Source organism: Aulonocara sp. 'chitande type north' Nkhata Bay, linkage group LG11 (genome assembly GCF_057382095.1).
Source record: "Aulonocara sp. 'chitande type north' Nkhata Bay isolate Kocher_YH1m ecotype deep benthic linkage group LG11, A_spYH_male_GT1.1, whole genome shotgun sequence".
NCBI lineage: Eukaryota > Metazoa > Chordata > Actinopteri > Cichliformes > Cichlidae > Aulonocara > Aulonocara sp. 'chitande type north' Nkhata Bay.
The window spans coordinates 29,950,723-29,969,569 of record NC_141354.1 but is presented as its reverse complement, the minus strand read 5'-3'; the positions used below and the strand labels follow the sequence as shown (position 1 = coordinate 29,969,569).

The following is an 18,847-nucleotide window of genomic DNA, read 5'->3' as shown; positions in this document are numbered from 1 at the left end:
ATACGGCTGTTACAGAAGACCGTACAGTTATAAAAAGAAAAAACACTCCTTTTAATGCTGTAACGATAGTCAATACCTACTTGTACAGAAAAAACATTCAGATATTGATAAAATTGCTAATTAGATTAAATGTGGAAACAACACTACTCCCTTTTCACAACAGTAGAACGTGTATCGATGATGGTGACTGCATGAGTTTTATTTTGAAAATTAAAATTCGGAAGTCGTGTGTTATTTGTGTTTTTTCTTCCTCTTGACTAGCATGACACTGGTGAGGCGAACAGGCTGAAATCCACGCTGAGGGAATTTCGTTGAACTAGAGGTGAATAAATTTTAAACCTCAATATCTATAAATTCGCGCAATGAGCAGAGCGTTGCTAGTTAGATTTAATAGATGTTTATAGGAGTTCAAACTTTTGCATCGTTTTCCAAGTTATGTTTTTCTATTACTTGTCTTATTTTTCTTTCTCGTTTTGTTGTTTTAACGTCATTTAGCCTATCTGTACACACAATGCTGACCATTAAATACGCAGCGAACTGTGAACCTTCACATCAACCGCTAATGTTAACGTTAGCTGCTCGCCGTTGCCTTGATGCGCAGGCTTTACACAGATTCATTTTATTTTTTAGGGGGTGCCATGAGCGCGTTATAGTGGACAGCGGGATCGTTACACCTGTTTTCAAAAGTTGTTTTGTTAATGCAGTTAAATTGAGATTTAGATTTTTAGAAAAGGCTTTTAACAACTATTGTTGACAGCCTCATAAAGTTTGGCAAGTTAGCTTACATCCAGTGTAGTAAAGTTAAGCTAAATGAAACATGTTAAGTAATAAGTAAATAAACAACTAACATTAAACCGATTTTTATTTAAGTATATTAAGCCGGAGAATTTATTATTTATGTAAGGTTCTTATTTAATTATTTTTCTATTCTGTTTCTCTGTATGCTAAACCTTAGGAGTTTGATATTTAACGGTCTAACCCTGACCAGACTATTTTAGCTAATAAAATGCGAATACTTTCTTTTTCTTTGAGATTTCCCTATTTGTGTTTATCGTTATCAGTAATTCTTCCTTTTCATCACAGATATCACACCGCATTTAATCGTTGTATTCTTTAAACAAAGATGAAATGAAAAATTGTTTAAACAAAATTACTATTATTATTGTTGTTGTTGTTGTTTGGCCAGCCTTGTCTGTGACTTCTTACAAAACACACTTTCACACCTGGATGAGTTAACGCCAGATGAGTTAATACTTTTTGCTGTACAATATAAAGTGCCTTGGGGTGACTGTTGCTGTGATTTGGCACTGTGTACTGTCATGTGAGAAAATTGGGACACCCCCATTAACTAATCAGCTCTTTATTATGAACTGTTCACATATCAATTTCCAATCATGATTTTATGTATTACTGGAAAAGAAAGCGACGTAATTGCAATTAAACAACATAAATATAAATGATAAATTTCAATCGGCCTTCAAACAACATCACAGCACTGAATCAGTGCTGCTTCGTGTTTTCAATGATCTTTTACTAATGGCTGACAATGGACGCCCCTCTGTCCTAGTGCTATTGGATCTTTCATCGGCATTTGACATGGTTGACCATAACATCCTATTGGCGAGACTAGAGCACACTGTAGGCATTAAGGGCGCTGCCTTGGATTGGTTTAAATCCTACCTCTCCAATCGGCTCTCTTCGGTACATCTGGCCACATCCTCTTCTTCGGCTGTACCTGTTTGCTGTGGTGTCCCCCAGGGATCTGTGTTAGGCCCTACCCTTTTCTCATTGTACATGCTTCCTTTAAGTGCTATCTTTGAGAAATACCACATTGCTTTTCACTATTATGCGGATGATATCCAGATCTATTTTGAGCTAAACGATGATCTTGCTCTGTCTTTGAATAGCTTCCAAGAATGCATGTGTGAGGTCAAGAAATGGCTTTTGGCAAATACTCTTATCCTTAATGATAAGAAAACCGAAATTATGATTTTTGGTAGTAATGCCCTTCGTGCCAAACTTCGGGATGCCTTTGGTTTTCTCACTAGTTCTTTCTCTGACACTGTTAGGAATCTGGGTGTCTTATTTGACAGCTCATTTACACTTGATAAACAAGTATCTGCTGTTGTCAGATCTAGTTTTTACCAGCTTCGCCTTATTTCTAAGGCCAGGCACTATATCCCGTATAAAGACCTAGAAAAGCTCATCCACGCCTTTGTAACGTCAAGGCTAGATTACTGTAATTCACTTTATTGTGGTCTCCACTCTTCCCTTTTACATAGATTACAGACAGTTCAGAATGCTGCAGCACGCATTCTAACTAAAACCAAGAAGTTTGCCCACATTACTCCTGTCCTTGCTGATCTGCACTGGTTGCCTGTCAAATATCGTATTCAATTTAAAATTTTGTTGTTTACTTTTAAAATGACCAATAACACTGCACCAAGCTATCTTAAGGAACTTTTAAACCCATATGCTCCTGCTAGGGCTTTAAGGTCATCCTCACAGTTACTGCTGGTTCAGCCCAGATCTCGACTGAAATCTAGAGGTGATCGATCGTTTGCTCTAGTTGCACCGGAGCTGTGGAACAATCTCCCGATTGGCATCCGGGCGTCTGATTCTATTCATTCTTTTAAATCACAGCTAAAAACATATCTTTTTAAACTTGCCTTTTCTACCAGTTAAATGCTGGCTTGCTTGCAGTGACCTATTGACCTATTGTATTAAATTCTCTGCTATCTTTCCATTATTGGTGTCTTTTATCATGGTGGTACAGTCTTACCTTGCTATAACCTATGTGCTGCAGTTTACTCTTATTGGTGGCTTTTATCTGTGAACATAATTCGTTACCTTTATGTATTTGATGTTAATGTGTGAACTGTTTTATTTTTTATTGTTTTATGTAAAGCACTTTGGTATGCCCAAGGCTTTTAAATGTGCTCTATAAATAAAGATTGTTGTTGTTGTATAAATGAACATTTTGTGAAACATCAAAAAACCCAAAAATGTTTGTTTTAATGGAGGAAAAAGTTAGGAAACCCTACCCCCTGATAACTAGTGTTGCCTCCTTTGGCTCATATAACTTCAGCGAGACGCCTTTTGTAACTTTTTACCAGTCTCTGACATGATCAGAAGAAGGTTCGCTCCACTCCTCAGTGCAGAATTCCTTCAGCTGTGAGATGTTTGAGGGTTTTCTGGCATGTACAGCCCGTTTCAAGTCACCCCACAGCATCTTAATGGGGTTAGGATCAGGGCTTTGACTTTGCCATTCCAGGACTCTCCACTTCTTAGTTTTTAGCCAGTCCTTGGTAGATTTGCTGGTATGCTTTGGGTCATTGTCATGTTTTAGTGTCCAGTTCCGCTTCAGCTTTAATTTTTTAACAGATGGTCTCACATGTTCTTCAAGCACCCTCTGATACACAGCAGAATTCATGATGGATTCTGTGATGGTGAGCTGGCCAGGTCCTGCTGCAGCAAAGCACCAAACTAAATTTGAGGTATAGATAAGGCAAGGTTCTTTTAAAATGCTGGTTAACGATGTACTGATCATGTGCACCTAATGTGATACACCTGTGTTTGATTTTAACCATTTTAAGTGGGATAATATGTGAGGGTGTCCTAATTTATTCCTCACCAGAAATTGCATTCTTTTAAAATTACATTTCACATAAAATTTTAAAACGGCTTTTCTTATTTTTTTAATTGTTTAGTGATATTATTTGGATTCCTCAGTATCATTAAAATTGGCATTAAATATCCATATGGCCAAATATATTTTAAAATATACAGGCTTTCATAGGGTGTCCTAATTTTCTCACATGACTGTATATAAATTGAACTGAAACAGGGACTGTGATTGCAGTTTGGTTTTGTATCACAAACGTTTTTTTTGTTTTTGTTTATTTTGCTAGTTTCACAAAATCTAAGCAATCATCTTGTTATGTAGATGCATGACATTTACAACTTTTCATACCAATAAACTCAAATTATTTAGTGAAGTATTTGAATATTGTAGCTGTAAAAAAAGATACTTAATTATGAAATAATAAAGTCATTACCAATGGGAATAAAATAATATCAATAATTTATAGGGTCATAAATCATTACACACTATAGTGAAAAGTTGTAAGTATTCCTGATATGCAGCCTTGGCCTTGGTTTGGACTCCAAACCCCTCTTTTTAAAACACTGAAAAGTAATATATTAGTGACTAATGTCTCCTTCTGTTAATGCAGCACTGCTTAGTAGGCTTGTAGAAATTAGTTGGCTTAAAGCATGTTTGAACCTTACTGACGCCAGAATGGAGGTATCAAGGAGAAGAATCCTTCAAAAGCACCTGGAGCCAGCGAGACCCCTGCGCCGCTGCATTCCTGCCGACATTGGTAAGTCATCAGTGCAAGTAAACAGGATCAAATGTGCCAGTTTGAAATGTAATGTGTTCCCGTGTAATGAATGTTCATATGGGGATTTTAATACTTTGTTTAGATCCACCAATAAATCCTGCTGCACATGTCCTGATGGATCAAGAGGCAAGTAAAAAATAAAACCCTAATTATGAAGATGGTTGCATGGTGATGCAGTGGTTAGTACTCGTGACTCATAGGAAGAAGGTTAGTTCTGTGTGGAGTTTAAATCTTCTCCATGTGTCTGCATGGCTTCTTCCCACAGTCCAAAGACATGCAAAGGTTAGGTTAATAGCTGTTCATCTGGACGTTACGTTTTCAATGGGAAAAATGTTTTGTCACTCATCCAATTGAATTCTTCAGTCTCGAGACTGAAGAATTCCCTTGGATGAGTGACGCAACGCTACATCCAGATGAACAGAATCCACCTTTTGGGATTTACTTACCTTAATGATTGAGCATGCATCAAGACGTTAGGTTAATATGTGATTCTAAGTTGACTGTAGGTATGAATGTGAGTATGTCTGTCTCCCTCTCTATTACAGCTGTGCACTATGAAAGCTGGGATAAACTAAACATATTACACTTTTTTCACAGAAGGTAAAATATAGTTTTGGTAAATGAAGCCTACTAATAAAAAAGGAGTTTAAACGACATTGTTACAAAAAGGTGAAGCTGACAGTGTATATATGATATGGAGATACATGTATAACAGTACTGAAAAAAAGTACTAAAAAGCATCCACCTGTTTGAAGGTAATTCATAATCAAACAACAAAAAAGGATGGGAAAGTGAACATGTTCTAAGCTTTGGCTTTCCATAGTTTGTCCATCAGGCTCTAGCTTGTCACTGCAAATCTGGGTTTTGTAGAGATGCTGTTTGCCATGGTGAGACGTTGTCAGGCTAAGATTAATCTAAGATGATTTTTTCCACTGTGTGAGCACCTTATGCCACCAGAGTAAACCTGTGACACACCTCAACATTTGAGAACGGTGGCACTACACAAAGATGACACATAACACTAACCTTTCAAGTAACTAATCATTTAATTATTCGGCGCTTCAGTATTTTAGACTCATGATATCATGCTTTTTAAAAAAATATATTTAAGCTGAAATTTTGTATTTGATAGACAAATATTGGTGTAGAGCAGTTCTACAAGATCATCAACCTTCATAAACAGAAAAAAGGTGAGTCTTTTCTTCTTCTTCTTATATTATTTTTTTCCCAAATAATATATTTTGCTGTCCCATAGGCTAATAAACAAGGCGTGGAAAGCACTTCAGCTTGTCAGTGTGGTAAACAAGTGTTTTTGGTGTGCATTCTAGTAGCTGCAATTCCAGAAATGCCAAGGAGGCTTAGCAGGAGATTTAAAAAAAGTATACACATAGATAGTGCATTTCATATATTTTCTGAATCACAGATTAAGACACATACGTTTGCATGAGAGTGAGACACAGTTTTCACTTCGTTCAGTGTTTTTTGTAAGGTTACGGTTTAATAACTTGCACATATAAAATTTATTCTGCCAGAAGAAAATCTATCACAATGCTGAAAATGTTCTTCACAATTTTATACCAAACCTCTGAACCAAACATAACCTGCTCCTGGCCGTTCTAGTTTTTATTCTCCCACCTGCAGCTTTTCTGGTTTTTAAGGGTTCAAGCATAAACATTAAATAAAAAACAAAATCATAGACTCAGTCTATGAACAAATTTGATGGGAAGTCAACAATATATGGTCCTGTTTTATGATCATATATTAATGCTTATAGAACAATGAAACTATTTTAAAGTTTTTTTGTTGCCAGCAGAAAAAAAATATATCAAGGAATCAGATTTTGTCATCAGGGAAACTCAAAGACTTCAGACCCTCGTACTCTCCCCTCAGGTGTCTGAAGAATCTTCCTGGAATTAGTGTTTTGTGAAGAACTGTTTGGTCATTAGGCAGTAATTTCATACCGATTGGTCTCTAATCTGGAACATAACATGCTCCAGAGCAGGTTATAAGTTATCATGGCAATGTACCCCAGTAAGAAGTAAACCACCTTTGTAGTACGGGAAATCCAAGGTTAACTCTGAAGTTACCTGGATAATCTGATATCCTGCTTCACAGTCAGGCCTCTGGTCACTCTGACTGAAAATCTGAGTGTCTCAACTCTACTGCTTCCAGCTCGACCTTGTCTCTTTTTGTCAGAGCCACTGTCTCCAAACCATTCATCACAGCAGGTCTCGCTAACGTCTTGCAAATCTTCCCTTTCACTCTTGCAGCGATACTTCTGTCACAAATCACTCAAACCTCCTCCACTCCCCCTTGCTTGCATGCTCTTCTTCACCTCGCTTGTGCTCTGTTCATCCCTTTGAAGGGTTAACCCCATGTATTTAAACCCATTTACCCTCATTACCTCTATACTTTACAGCTTCACTGTTACACCTGTCATCAAACCCTGAATTCATAAACAGTGACAAGGAGGAATTTTGGACCAAAGACATCACAAATGTTTCCTCAAAAAGCTGATATTGTGAGGAATGACCACAAGAGGGCCTTAACATCCAGTAATCAGAGAATTATCACACACCTGAATAAGCTTCTTAGAAGGAGTTTGTCTTTTTAGTGAGGTTGTGTTTGATGTTAGCCAATGCAGAAGTGTTGGTGAATCCCAATGCATCACAAACATTTTTTGTCAGCTTTATTACCTTTGAGGTAAAGAAGCAACCAGATTCTTTTGGATATCCCTAACTTGAACTCTTATACCATGTTTATCTTCAGACAGGATATCTTACACAAGGGACTTCTTAATTGGTCTGGCCAGTTGTCCGGAGGCCAGGAAGAAGCCAGAATTCTTGCCAGAGCACCCAATAGTGTTAAGTGAGGCAGTAAGTGTAAAATTCTTGTTGTTTACTTGCTAAGTGGTCCAAATAATATCAGTAGTGTCTGGATTTAAAATGCTTTTATACTATCTTCACAGAGAGATCCTGAGCAACTAAGGCTTTATGAAATGAGGATGAATGGCAAGAAAGATAAAATGTGAGTTTAATACTGTAAATTTGTTACCACAGTTTGACTTTAATGCTTTTTTCATACAGTAGAAAAACAGTAGAGAGTATAGATTATGATTTGAATGAAATACCCATTGTTCTTCAAGAATAATTTGAACATTGGACATTTATAACACCAGTTAATGTGTATATGTAGGAATTAAGTTAAAGTTAAAACCTAGAAAAAAAGGTAGTTTTTACGGTATATTGTTAAAATTAGGTCGCTAACATAAACACCATAATAAAAATATGTCACCTTTGTTTGTTTTTAGGGCGGCTGAAGGGCTTCACTCACCTTGAGAAATTAGTCTTGCTTGTGCAGTGTTTGTGTTTGCTGTTCTTCCTTTCAGTTTAATTTAACTTTTTATTTCCTATTTATTATTTTGCAGGAGGTTCACAAGAATTTCGGTTTTTGATAACCCCCTGAGAGTGCTGTAGTGTATTTATACTGTGTGAACACCTTTTTGAAACAGAAAAAAAAAAACTGAATGGCTACTTTTCAGATGCTTTAATAAAAGTCCTGAACTGAAGTGATGGCGCCAATTATGTTTACACATAATTAGAAATTCTCTGGAGTTAAGATTTGCATTTGTCTACAAATTGCTTTTGATTTTCTGTCCTATACCTCTGCTATTATCAACCTGCTTCAGCAGCAGTTTCCATCACAAATGACACACCTGTGTATTGTACAGCTGGTGAGCATGTCCGTGCATTAAACAGCTTAAGAAATTGGCATAAACGGGAGTGACTCTTGCATCAGTCAAGCAGATATTAACAGGAACACCAATGGTATTTTATTTTATCTGTTTGTTATGTGTTCTACATAAAGTGGTTATTTGACAACAAATTTGCTATTAAAAAAAAAAAAGATTAACGGTCAACATGAATCTACAGGAAGTGAAAATCACACATGAAAGATTTTGTTGAGCACATTTTATAAAATGTAAGTATTTTTTACACTATTCGAGGATAAAACCACGATTCCTGTACTTAATGAATTAATTTCTTGTACAACCTTCGTCATTTTGACCAAACTGACTCACACAAAATAAACTCGGAAAAGTACTGCTTTTCCCAACATATGCGGAAATCCTTTGATAGCGCCGCTGTAACTGAACATCTGCTGCACTTCGTCGACCTCTGTACGTGACCGGAAGCCGGTAGCCAACAAGTGAGTGGGTGACGAGACTCATTTAGTACCCCTGTGACTCATCCGACGTCACGGCATTGTGGGCCGGCTCTCGGCGTTAAGTCAGATTTTAATACTGAAATGAAACGGAGGAAGACAGCAGCAGAAAAGTAACCTCGCAAAGAGCAAAACATCTATATCTGCTTTTTATTTTTTGTTTGGTTTCGTGAGTCCCGTTGGCTGATCTTTCAGGTAAGGATGAAGCTCATTACCGTATTTCCTGTAGCCGGTGCGCGATAGTGCTGAATCTGCATGTTGACAGTATGTTCCTATGGTGACTGTTTTAAATGTAAAAACAAAACCAAAAACCTTAATTGTCCAGATTCGAGAACTGAGTTAGATGTTGGTGAAATTCTAAGTAACAGGCTTTCTCAGCAGCCAGGTGTGGTTATGCGTTTCTTTCATTCTGCTCACTGAGTAATTTTGTTCGGATTCGGCTGTTCGCAGGAAACATGGACTCAAAGGCCGAAGGAAGCGCTCCGTGCAGCAGGTGAGAAGTTCCGGTCAACATAATGTTCGACATATTTGTTTAAAAACGCAGGTACTACTCGACAAAACCGCTTCACACACGTCAACTGCAATGTCGTCTTGGAATGAGGAAGCTGGGGTGTGACAGGATATATGGCCATTGATTTTCTTTTCTTTCTTTCCCCCCCTGAAAGTCGTGACGGTTTTGTTATTGTTAAATAACACCGTCTTTACAGAACCAATAAGATATTTGTAATACTGCCCCGTTAGCTACCCACCATATTTACGTAACAATCATTGCTCTTCATTGATCTGTGTGATTCAGTGTTTTAACTGACCCTTTCATGTCTATCCTTCTCCCCTCTTAAAGCCCTGTTTATGTGCACAACCCACACCTGGATGCACTGAAAGAAGACATCCTCTACCACTTCAGTCTAGGAACTGAAACTCATAGCCTACAAGATATGTTTGGTGATGTCAAAGTAATGTATCCCATAGTCATCTTTTTTAATTTTTATTTTAAAGCCTTGAGCCTGTTTTTGTCTGTGCAGTTCTCATGTCTATCTTTATGTGTGTGCTTTACTGTAGTTTGTTTGTGTGGGTGGGAGTCCCTGGAGAATGAAAGCATTCACTGAGTACATCGCAGCTGAGCTCGGTATGGAAGACCCCAAATCTGAGTATCCAAATATCTGTGCTGGGACGGATCGTTACGCCATGTACAAAGTTGGCCCTGTCCTCTCTGTCAGTGTATGTAAGAACAATATCCTCAATGTTATTTTGTTTTCCACATGATCGTTTTCTTAACTTGTATTTGTTAATCTACCAAAATGCATAATAATATCATGAACGTCATTTAAAAATTGTGTATATCTCTGCTTGTTTTTGCAGCACGGAATGGGCATCCCATCTATTGCCATAATGTTGCATGAGCTAATAAAGCTCCTCTATCATGCAAAGTGCACAGATGTTACAATTATACGCATTGGGACATCAGGTGGAGTAGGTATGTGCATTTGGGCCCTTTTCTTGTTGAGGAAAGGTGAAGTGACCCTTTGGAATTGGGTGCTGTTTGGGATTAATTTGTAGATTAAGCCTAAAGACCAGCTTGTGATAGGATCTTAGTTACCATGGGACTAATTACATGTCATACCAGACCCATTTTCCAAATCATTGTAGTAAAATAAACAACCAAAATAAGGTTTTTTGTTTAATTTGATAAATATTTGTCAGTTTGGGGACTGATTTATTTCTTGTGCGCAGCTGTGCAAGATGCAGTTACAAAATGTTACCGGTGAATAGCTGAAAGCGAAAGTATGATCCTGTCAACAAAATGGTCTCTAGGTTAATGATTTGTTTTCAGTTTAGACAAAACGAGGCAAAGGTTTCTGTGTTATTAGTTACATTTTAACAAAGCTCAAAGGATCGGGTATTACAACTAGCGGGAAAGCAGAGATGGTGTAAGCAAAAATGAGAGACAGCATAAGAGTGATGAATGCTGAGCACTAGACTGGAAAACTGTGAGATTTTAGGTTAAAGTTACACTTAAATGAAGATCAGTATTGAGGGGTTATATATTTTTTGTCATTGTAAATATATAATAATACATGTGCAGCATTAGCAAGCTAGAAATTCGTTTGTTATTTAGAATATGCTAATTTCCCTTGTAATTGTGTCGCACGTACTTTCCAGTAGATGGATCGTGTGATGACGCAAGAGATGACAACAGAGTCTTTGTTTTTAAAAAGGGCATATTTTTCTATTTTTATCCCAAGAAACAGACTAAGGTTCCTTAATCAAATTGCTTCATGAAAACATTTTCACAATTAATTGCAAATACTTGGTTTTAACTCATTTTATCAGATTTTTGAAAGAGAGATCAGCTGATCTTTGAAGCCTGCCTTTGAAATTTACACAACCTTGGCCTTACACAAGCAATTGCATGAACATTTAGCTGTTGGCCTGTGTTGCATCTTTGATTTTGAAGTCTATACATGTAACATTTCCAGCACATGATGCACACGATGGTGATTCAATTCTAGAAGCTGTGACTAAATTTTACAACCACAGATCTTCATAGTAAAGATATATGCTCTAGAAAGGGCTATAAAGTAATTTGTCCTAAAATCTTTACATTTGTATTTTCACTTTAAAAAACTTTTTCATCTAACCTGCTATATTTGGCTTTCAGGACTTGAGCCTGGCACTGTTGTTGTCACCAAACAGTCTGTGGATCCCACCTTTCAGCCCAGGTTTGAGCAGGTGATCCTTGGGAAGACCGTGGTGCGCAATACTGATCTGGACCAAAGCCTGGCTGAGGACCTGCTGCAGTGCAGCAAGGAGCTAAACCAGTTTAAGACAGTTGTAGGCAACACCATGTGCACGCTGGATTTCTATGAAGGTTTGAGTTCTGATTCATCAATGTGTTAGCAAGTACACTGTTTGCCAACATCTACAGTCTTTCACTGTCTTCCTGTTTTCTCTGTTTGATCACACGTGTAGGGCAAGCCCGTTTGGATGGCGCTTTCTGCTCCTACACTGAGGAGGACAAGCAAGACTACCTCAACAAAGCTCAGGAAGCAGGAGTTTGTAATATAGAGATGGAGTCATCAGTGTTTGCTGCTATGTGTAAACTGAGTGGTCTACGAGGTAAGAAATTTCAATATCAGCATCGTTTTACTTCTGACAGCATTTTTTTTGTGTCTGAAAACTTTTATCTCTGTTTGTGAAAAGCGGCTGTGGTTTGCGTCACGCTCCTGGATCGGCTGAAGGGAGATCAGCTGCGCAGCTCTCACGAAGTTCTTCACAGTTACCAGCAGCGTCCTCAGATACTGGTCGGCTACTACATTAAGAAGCAGCTGAATGCCAACGCGAAAGATAGCTAAATAAATGCAAGCATACAGTAAATTCTTATGATCTTCTGTCTAGAAGTCATACCTTTAAATATCTCCAAAAGACTTAAATGATGCCTTCTATTTATCCTTTGACACTGATTTAGTTGATACACTGCTATAAAAACATGCACCGCTACACTGTTGTTTTATTTCGTATTTCTCTTAAGTACACTTGAATTGATGTAGCACCCTTGTATTTAAAGTGAGTTAAGTTCATGTGTATTAGTTAAGGTCGTCTTATTCTACTTGACATGTAAAGTTTCAGATCCGTAAAACTTGAACCTGTAAGTCTAAACTTACAGTGGTGCCATAACAAAATGACCTTTTTACACCTATTATAAAAAATACATTTTTAAAATATTTTATAGGTTTAGATTTGTTATTGAAAACTTAATTGTGTATGTGGAGATTTTTTTTTACATTTTTATTGTCATCCAGATTGTATTCAGTTTCTTCGACCTTTGTATATGTGCTCAGCATTTCTTTCACAATATAAAATTGCAACAACACAACACTCCGCTTGAGAAAGATTTCTGCTTTGTGTCATAAATAAAGCAAGCAAGTAAAGCTTTGTGCAGTCTGAAATTTCACAACATATTAAGAAAAGAATTCTTTAAGTAAGAGGCACTGCGGCACAAATGCAATGTGAAGTTTGTTATATGATCTGTCAGTATTTGCAGCTCTTGAAAAGCCTGGTGAAGTCAAGATCAGCATCCTGACCAATAAACAAGCCAAAGATATTAATAAATGGTGTTCTGGTGTGTACTGATTGAACAGTAAATTATCAATGATAATAATAATAATCTCCCTAAAAGATTTTGGGTAGACTGGTGTTGTTGTCACATTAACTGTTAACGCCACATTTAAGGACACTTTTGCGGTGGTTAATTTGTGGAAAAGACAGAAAAGTTTGAGGGGAGGAAGTATTTTGTCATTTTTAGGGGTCAGAGTAATTTTTCATGTTGCTGCTTTTTCTGTAATAAAAAGCTCACACAGTATTAGTCGGTTAAAAATTGGACACTTGTTAAAAAGCTCAAGGTTTTTCATCAGCAAGCTTAAGCCATGTGGTAGCTAGGTTAAAATGTGACACATGTAACAACTGAGCCCCCGCCCGAGTATAAGAAATGAGAAAGGTATTTGAAGCTAGGCATGTAAAGGCAGTGTTGTATAAATATATCTGTTTGTTTCTTTGTTGGCAGAATGGTTTGTGTTGAGCCACACACAAACAGCTGGCCGAAGGAAGTATGGCTTTGTTGTGTTGTCTGCTAAGGTTATCATAAAGTTACATTAATTTGTTACAATTAATGAAAAAAAATGGAAAGAATACCTACTTTGAGGTCGTACCTTAGGCTTGGATTTAATGAAGGAACAGTTATTGAAAGATGTTTCAATCAATCAGCAATTCATGTAAATTCGAGTCAAAATCATGAATACTAACCTTGGTCTAACCTAGTTTGTCTGTTAAAATCAGCTATATGGGGAAAACACCTGGTTTTAAAATTTTCAGCTGGTGTCACAGGGTTCATTTTCTAGAAAGATCTGCTGAGACTGAAGTTACTTTGGACTGCTTTGGTCAGAGGAATAACTTTAGTACACTCATTCCCTCTTTTGTCTAATGCTGGTGATAGATGACGCATTAAAGGTTGAGATAAAATTGAACACTCTGACTAATGGCGAGTGTCATTGCTGATATTTTTGACCAGCAGGCGTGGCAGTCTGCAGCAGCTCGGTGAAGAAGTCTTCATTCTTACTTATGTTACAGTATTATCTGTTTGAATTAGTTTAACAGATCCTTTTCACCGCCACAGCTTTGACACGAATCAGTATGTGAATGCAGGTGTTATAATCACGTAGACTTTGGTTTTGTTTTTTTCAATCTAAACTTTAGTCATTTATAATTCCTGTAACTTCTTCATACTGGACTATATCATGACACAGTTGCAGGTTGAGGAAATATCGGTTGTTGTCAGTGTGGTGAATCATCTGCACACCAGGATATTCACTTCTTTACGCAAAAAAAGTGACAATGTTGGTGTATTTTATTTCTGGCCTATATTTTTTGCACTGTTAACTTGGATCGTTCTCAAACACATTATTATTACATTATTATTCAGGCTTGAGGACAGATAACGGCTTTATTCTGTGGTGTCTCAGTATTTTGAGCTTCTAGCCTACACTGGGTGGTGTAAGACGCGCGGCGCGTGAGAGGAGGGTCTGTTTGCGCGCTCCCGTGCGTGCCCACCTCCCGTCTGCTATCCGATCCTTCCTCCGTCTCTTCGCTGACTCAGTGCCTTAAGCAGCATCACCGCTCACCAGAACAGATCTACAGCATCCTCTGCGGAGAAATACATCAGCCATGGCTAAAACAGCAACCGGTAAGCATTAGTCTGGATGGGTTCAGATGGATTAAAGCGGGATGGATGCACGGTACAGGTGCAGGATTTTTGCGGAAGGTCTGTGTCGGCCCGGTGTAGCCTACCGGCTGGTGGTCGTGCTTCTGTAACAGCTCCACCATAAAAATAAATATATAAATAGATAAAATAAAATAAAATAAAAGCTTTCTTTGCCGTTTTCAACACTAAATTGCATTAAATCACATTTCTGCAGACTATTGTCTCCACGCAGGACTCTATTGATGATAAGAATGTGGGCTCACGCCGAGCATCCTCTGTCGTTAGGTTACTGAAAAATCTCCTATATTATCCTACCTATGTAAACATATTCATTTTTATATAACAATTGTGTTAGGTAACATTGTGTAATTATACAATATGGGCTGCCTGAGAGGGGTTTACTAACCTTACAATGCTCCACCTGCGGTTCACGCTACAGCGGCCCCAACATGCAGCATAATGCAGACGGACCGCACCCAAGATGCTGGGTTGCCGATCATTTAGCCGACACCAAATCATTTGGAGGCTTCATCTGTTTGACTTTTACATTCATGTGGCTATAATGAAAGGTGCAGGTGATCGTTTCACTTTTTTTGTCACTTAAACGTCTCTTTAAGATGATTGTTGTCGGTTATAAGATTGCACCCTTTATTCATGTCTTTAGCTTTCCTTATCTATTCCTTGCAAAGGATTGCACCAGCTGTGGCAGAGGTGCTGCAGTTTATTTTCCAAAAATTCATTATTGATATATGTTACAAAAATAAAATGTAGGTAGAGTTAGCACACTGATATTAGGAACTAGATTTTACGCTAGTCATCTCTTCTGATGGGTAGTTATTGTTGTAGGCCAGACATTTAGCATGGGTTTGTTTGTTTTTGGCTACCTATTTTACAAAATTCTTAATATAAGCCACCCATTCCTTCAGGGTTTTTTTTTTTACATAAAATATAATGTGCCAACTCACTATTCTGCATGTAGTAGCATAGATTTGTAGTTAACCAGACAGGTGTACGGCAGGGTGGGAGGCAGGCCAGCCCTGCAGCAAGGGGCTGCTTCACACGCTGGCCTTTGCAGCAGAAGGCATAGCAGCACTGACAATCTGTAGTCCTGAAGAGCCAGGTGGGCACTTTGTCAAAAATAGAAAGAGCATGAAGAACTGGCGGTGAAGATTAAAAATAGTCCAAAGATCTAGTGAAAGTTAATTAAAAAAAGAACGTTCAGGTCATTAATCTGGTGTTTTTTATGACTATGACACCACGGTGACCGAGGCGCATTATTGGACAAAGCTGTTTCATGTCCTGATTTTAGCTCACATGTGAACTTCAGTAAAAGTAATGGTTGTTATGCTCTTAGTTTGATAATGCTCACAGAATACATTCATCCAATTAATTATTAAGCAGTGCTGCACTTAGATACATTTCAGACTTTTAACAGCTCATTAGGCAGTCATCTGAGCTAACAGGCTTGTTGAGAATTTCCCCTTTCTTAACAAGTAATCAAATTGAAAATCTCAACTATATGTATCCATTTGTGACAATGTTGGTTGTGACAAATGGATAATGCTGTGTTTGTTTTATGGTTTTATGTTCTTGCAGCATACAAAGAGAAGATGAAGGAGCTGTCTGTCCTCTCCCTCATCTGCTCCTGCTTCTACCCAGAGCCACGCAATAAGCTTGTGTGTGACTTTGAAGGTACAAAATCAGCTGAATCATGGATTTTCTTTTAAATTAAACAAGCTAACTCCATGTTGATGATTTCTTTCAGATTTTAGACAAAAAATACGTATCATTGGACTGATACAGTAATATGTCTTGACTTTGCTACCATTAGCATTGTAATTGTGTCATTTACAGACATGGAGGTGAAACCTATAAACAAGCGGGCCTCGGGTCAGGCTTTTGAGGTGATTCTCAAGCCTCAGTCTCCAGTGTCAGATGTAGCCCACAACCTTCCCTCACCCCCAAAGAGGGATATCTCCTTGGACGACATTGAGAAGAAACTCGAGGCAGCTGAAGAACGGAGGAAGGTGAGTATATTGCATCGATGTCAACAAGCTTTAGGTGTTTAAACTGTAAAACAAAAGAAATCTTTGAGACATTTAACTATGGAAAATGAATAATTCATGTTACAAGATGGAGGTGCAAATGATTCAATTTGAATACTTCTGTATATTCAGTACCAAGAGGCCCAGGTGCTGAGGGCTTTGGCAGAAAAGCGAGAACATGAGAGGGACGTGTTGCTAAAGGCTATGGAAGAGAACAGTAATTTCAGCAAGATGGCTGAGGAGAAGCTCCAGATGAAGATGGAGCAGATCAAGGAGAACCGTGAAGCCCACCTGGCGGCCATGATGGAGCGCCTACAAGAGAAGGTGAGTCGTCAGCTTTATCAGAACTAAAAGCATATGAAAGGGGCTGGGCAGCGTCCTGATGAGTAATCATTCTCACTGTGCTGTTGTGACGTTTCCAGGAGAAACACGCGGCTGTGGTGCGCAGAAACAAAGAGCTGAGGGAAGAGCTGACAGCATGAGCCTCACACGAGTCCAGACTTCCATCCACCCAGTCCTGTCCCCTTCCTCGGTAGAGCCTTCACCCTCTTCGTAACAGACACTCAACCCTGGAGGCTGAGAGGTTCAAGGACCTCACCACTATATCACAACCCACCATGCCACCAGTACTCACTATTATCAGTATTATCAGTGGATATAAACATGAATAACACTCATCTTGAGAATTGAATGGTTTTGTTGATTTAAGAGAAATTGAAAGAATATGGGTTTTATTGGCTTTAATTTTGTCAGTACTTTTATCTATCTATCTATCTATCTATCTATCTATCTATCTATCTATCTATCTATCTATCTATCTATCTATCTATCTATCTATCTATCTATCTATCTATCTATCTATCTATCTATCTATCTAATATTTTCTTTGTCTTTGATTAATGTTCAGTTCTTGAAGTTTGACTCTGCGACCATTTTCTTGTGGAAGCTCTCAGTGGTGTGAGTTGGCTGTAGACAGGCATTTGCATTGATTCCCGATGATGTCCTGATAATGATGTTTTTTGCTGTGTCTTTTGTGAAGAATGACGGTTGGTGTTTCCAGACTACAGACTCCTCAAGATATCAACGTATCTCATCTGTATCTCCCTCACGCGCACCTACTCATTCTCAACACGCACACTTGGAACTTAACAATAATCGAATCCCCACAGATACATAGAAGTCCACTTCCTCTGAAATGAGCTCAATAGGTGCTTTATTGTTATTAAGAATGTCTATGCCCAATGGGAGCAACTGTTTATACACTTGCAGATTACCACTTTACCCCGACGGCGCCATTTTTCGATGAATCCATCGTTACCCAAACGAATAGCTTTGTTAAGAACACGGTATTGGGAATGAACCTTATAAAGTTGTGAATGTTATGACACCATACTGGTATCATGCATAGTGTCTTGGACAGTAGAATGTGCTGTTGCTCCCATCTTGATATTGATAGTGTGAACATTACGTATGTCTGTGTGGGTGTGTGTGAATGAAGAATTACCTTGAGGCATCATCAGCACCTTCTCTCATTTAGGGGGTTAGATAGAGAATGGATGCAGGATGCTTTACATTCAGCACACTAAACTAGTCTCTTTTTAATATACAGTACCACTGATATCTGCCTGCATCTTCTGCTGCTTGTTTTTCTCCCTCCATCTATTTCTCTGTGAAAGCTTTGCTGAATAAAAGTTTGGGGTTCTGTGAACATGGCATGCACCATCTGAAACTTTTCTGTAAACTGCCAAATAAAAGAACCAGTTATCTACACATCCTGAGAATCTTCCTGTAAATTTGTATTCTAATCTGATTTTAATAGCGTTTTAACATTTTTATTATTGCAGTGTTTAGAGTAGTTAAAATGTACAGATATGTAATTGATCATCAGCAAGTATGAGCACCTCTATAAAAGCAGAGGGTTTTATTTTTACAGTTGGATGGTCTGGAGCAGTTGTGTGTTAACACAATGCCAAGGACGAAAAACATCAGCTATGATTTGGGAATGGTCATGAGGTCGTTTCTGAAAAATTTAAAGTGGAGAGAAGCCGTCAAAGTGGAGATGGTTTACCATAATGCACAGCCCCATATTTGGCAAAAATAAAATACAGAACATCAACACAAACATTTTATACCAACTGTGAAGCCCGACAGTGGCGGTGTAATGATTTGGGCTTGTTTTACATTTGTAGGACCTGAGCATCTAGGCTCTCCTCTGTATGCCAAAGTTTTCTAGAGACAAATAACGCTAAAGGCTGGCCAAAATTGGTTGGTGCAACAGGGCAATGATCCTAAGGAGAGCTATATGTCTGTGAAGGTTCTCAGTCATCCAGGTCATCGTAGTCAAAGGAGCTTGGAAAGAAAAGCGTCTGGACTTCTATGAGTTGCTTGAAGACGTTTCACCTCTCATCTGAGAAGCTTCT

General features: G+C 38.2%; 3 protein-coding genes across 6 annotated transcripts; all 3 read left to right on the top strand.

The window, feature by feature from the left end:
• Nucleotides 1-182: 182 nt before the first annotated feature.
• Nucleotides 183-7,971, top strand: gra (granulito). 3 transcript variants are annotated; one of them, XM_086311947.1, is made up of 8 exons: nt 240-322; nt 1,187-1,246; nt 4,300-4,382; nt 4,486-4,529; nt 5,536-5,593; nt 7,173-7,279; nt 7,372-7,430; nt 7,714-7,971. In XM_086311947.1, exons 3-8 carry the CDS (start codon nt 4,301-4,303, stop codon nt 7,739-7,741), a joined length of 378 nt encoding a protein of 125 aa, XP_086168073.1. In that variant the 5' UTR covers nt 240-322; nt 1,187-1,246; nt 4,300; the 3' UTR covers nt 7,742-7,971. The 3 variants fall into 3 exon arrangements, with proteins under 3 accessions (XP_086168072.1, XP_086168073.1, XP_086168071.1); XM_086311946.1 differs by lacking the exon at nt 1,187-1,246 and having other exon boundaries at nt 183-322; XM_086311945.1 differs by lacking the exons at nt 240-322; nt 1,187-1,246 and having other exon boundaries at nt 1,280-4,382.
• On the top strand, nt 261-12,002 carry upp1 (uridine phosphorylase 1). Of its 2 annotated transcripts, none has more exons than XM_086311944.1 (8): nt 261-322; nt 9,078-9,120; nt 9,469-9,580; nt 9,687-9,845; nt 9,987-10,101; nt 11,287-11,496; nt 11,598-11,744; nt 11,829-12,002. In XM_086311944.1, the coding sequence occupies exons 2-8, from the start codon at nt 9,083-9,085 to the stop codon at nt 11,978-11,980; spliced, it is 933 nt and encodes a 310-aa protein (XP_086168070.1). In that variant the 5' UTR covers nt 261-322; nt 9,078-9,082; the 3' UTR covers nt 11,981-12,002. The 2 variants fall into 2 exon arrangements, with proteins under 2 accessions (XP_086168070.1, XP_086168069.1); XM_086311943.1 differs by lacking the exon at nt 261-322 and adding an exon at nt 8,125-8,822.
• Nucleotides 12,003-14,207: 2,205 nt separating this feature from the next.
• On the top strand, nt 14,208-18,199 carry stmn2a (stathmin 2a). Its single transcript, XM_086311940.1, has 5 exons — nt 14,208-14,364; nt 15,979-16,074; nt 16,237-16,409; nt 16,560-16,751; nt 16,850-18,199. The coding sequence occupies exons 1-5, from the start codon at nt 14,346-14,348 to the stop codon at nt 16,907-16,909; spliced, it is 540 nt and encodes a 179-aa protein (XP_086168066.1). The 5' UTR covers nt 14,208-14,345; the 3' UTR covers nt 16,910-18,199.
• The last annotated feature ends 648 nt before the right edge of the window (nt 18,200-18,847 follow it).

Coding starts and splice junctions, on each gene's coding strand:
- upp1 (XM_086311944.1), top strand. CDS start 9,083: ATGGACTCAAAGGCCGAAGGAAGCGCTCCGTGCAGCAG. Junction 9,581..9,686: donor ATATGTTTGGTGATGTCAAA/GTAATGTATCCC, acceptor GCTTTACTGTAG/TTTGTTTGTGTGGGTGGGAG. Junction 9,846..9,986: donor GCCCTGTCCTCTCTGTCAGT/GTATGTAAGAAC, acceptor TTGTTTTTGCAG/CACGGAATGGGCATCCCATC.
- gra (XM_086311945.1), top strand. CDS start 4,214: ATGTCTCCTTCTGTTAATGCAGCACTGCTTAGTAGGCTTGTAGAAATT. Junction 5,594..7,172: donor CCTTCATAAACAGAAAAAAG/GTGAGTCTTTTC, acceptor GTTTATCTTCAG/ACAGGATATCTTACACAAGG. Junction 7,431..7,713: donor AATGGCAAGAAAGATAAAAT/GTGAGTTTAATA, acceptor GTTTGTTTTTAG/GGCGGCTGAAGGGCTTCACT.
- stmn2a (XM_086311940.1), top strand. Junction 16,075..16,236: donor GCTTGTGTGTGACTTTGAAG/GTACAAAATCAG, acceptor TGTCATTTACAG/ACATGGAGGTGAAACCTATA. Junction 16,410..16,559: donor CAGCTGAAGAACGGAGGAAG/GTGAGTATATTG, acceptor CTGTATATTCAG/TACCAAGAGGCCCAGGTGCT.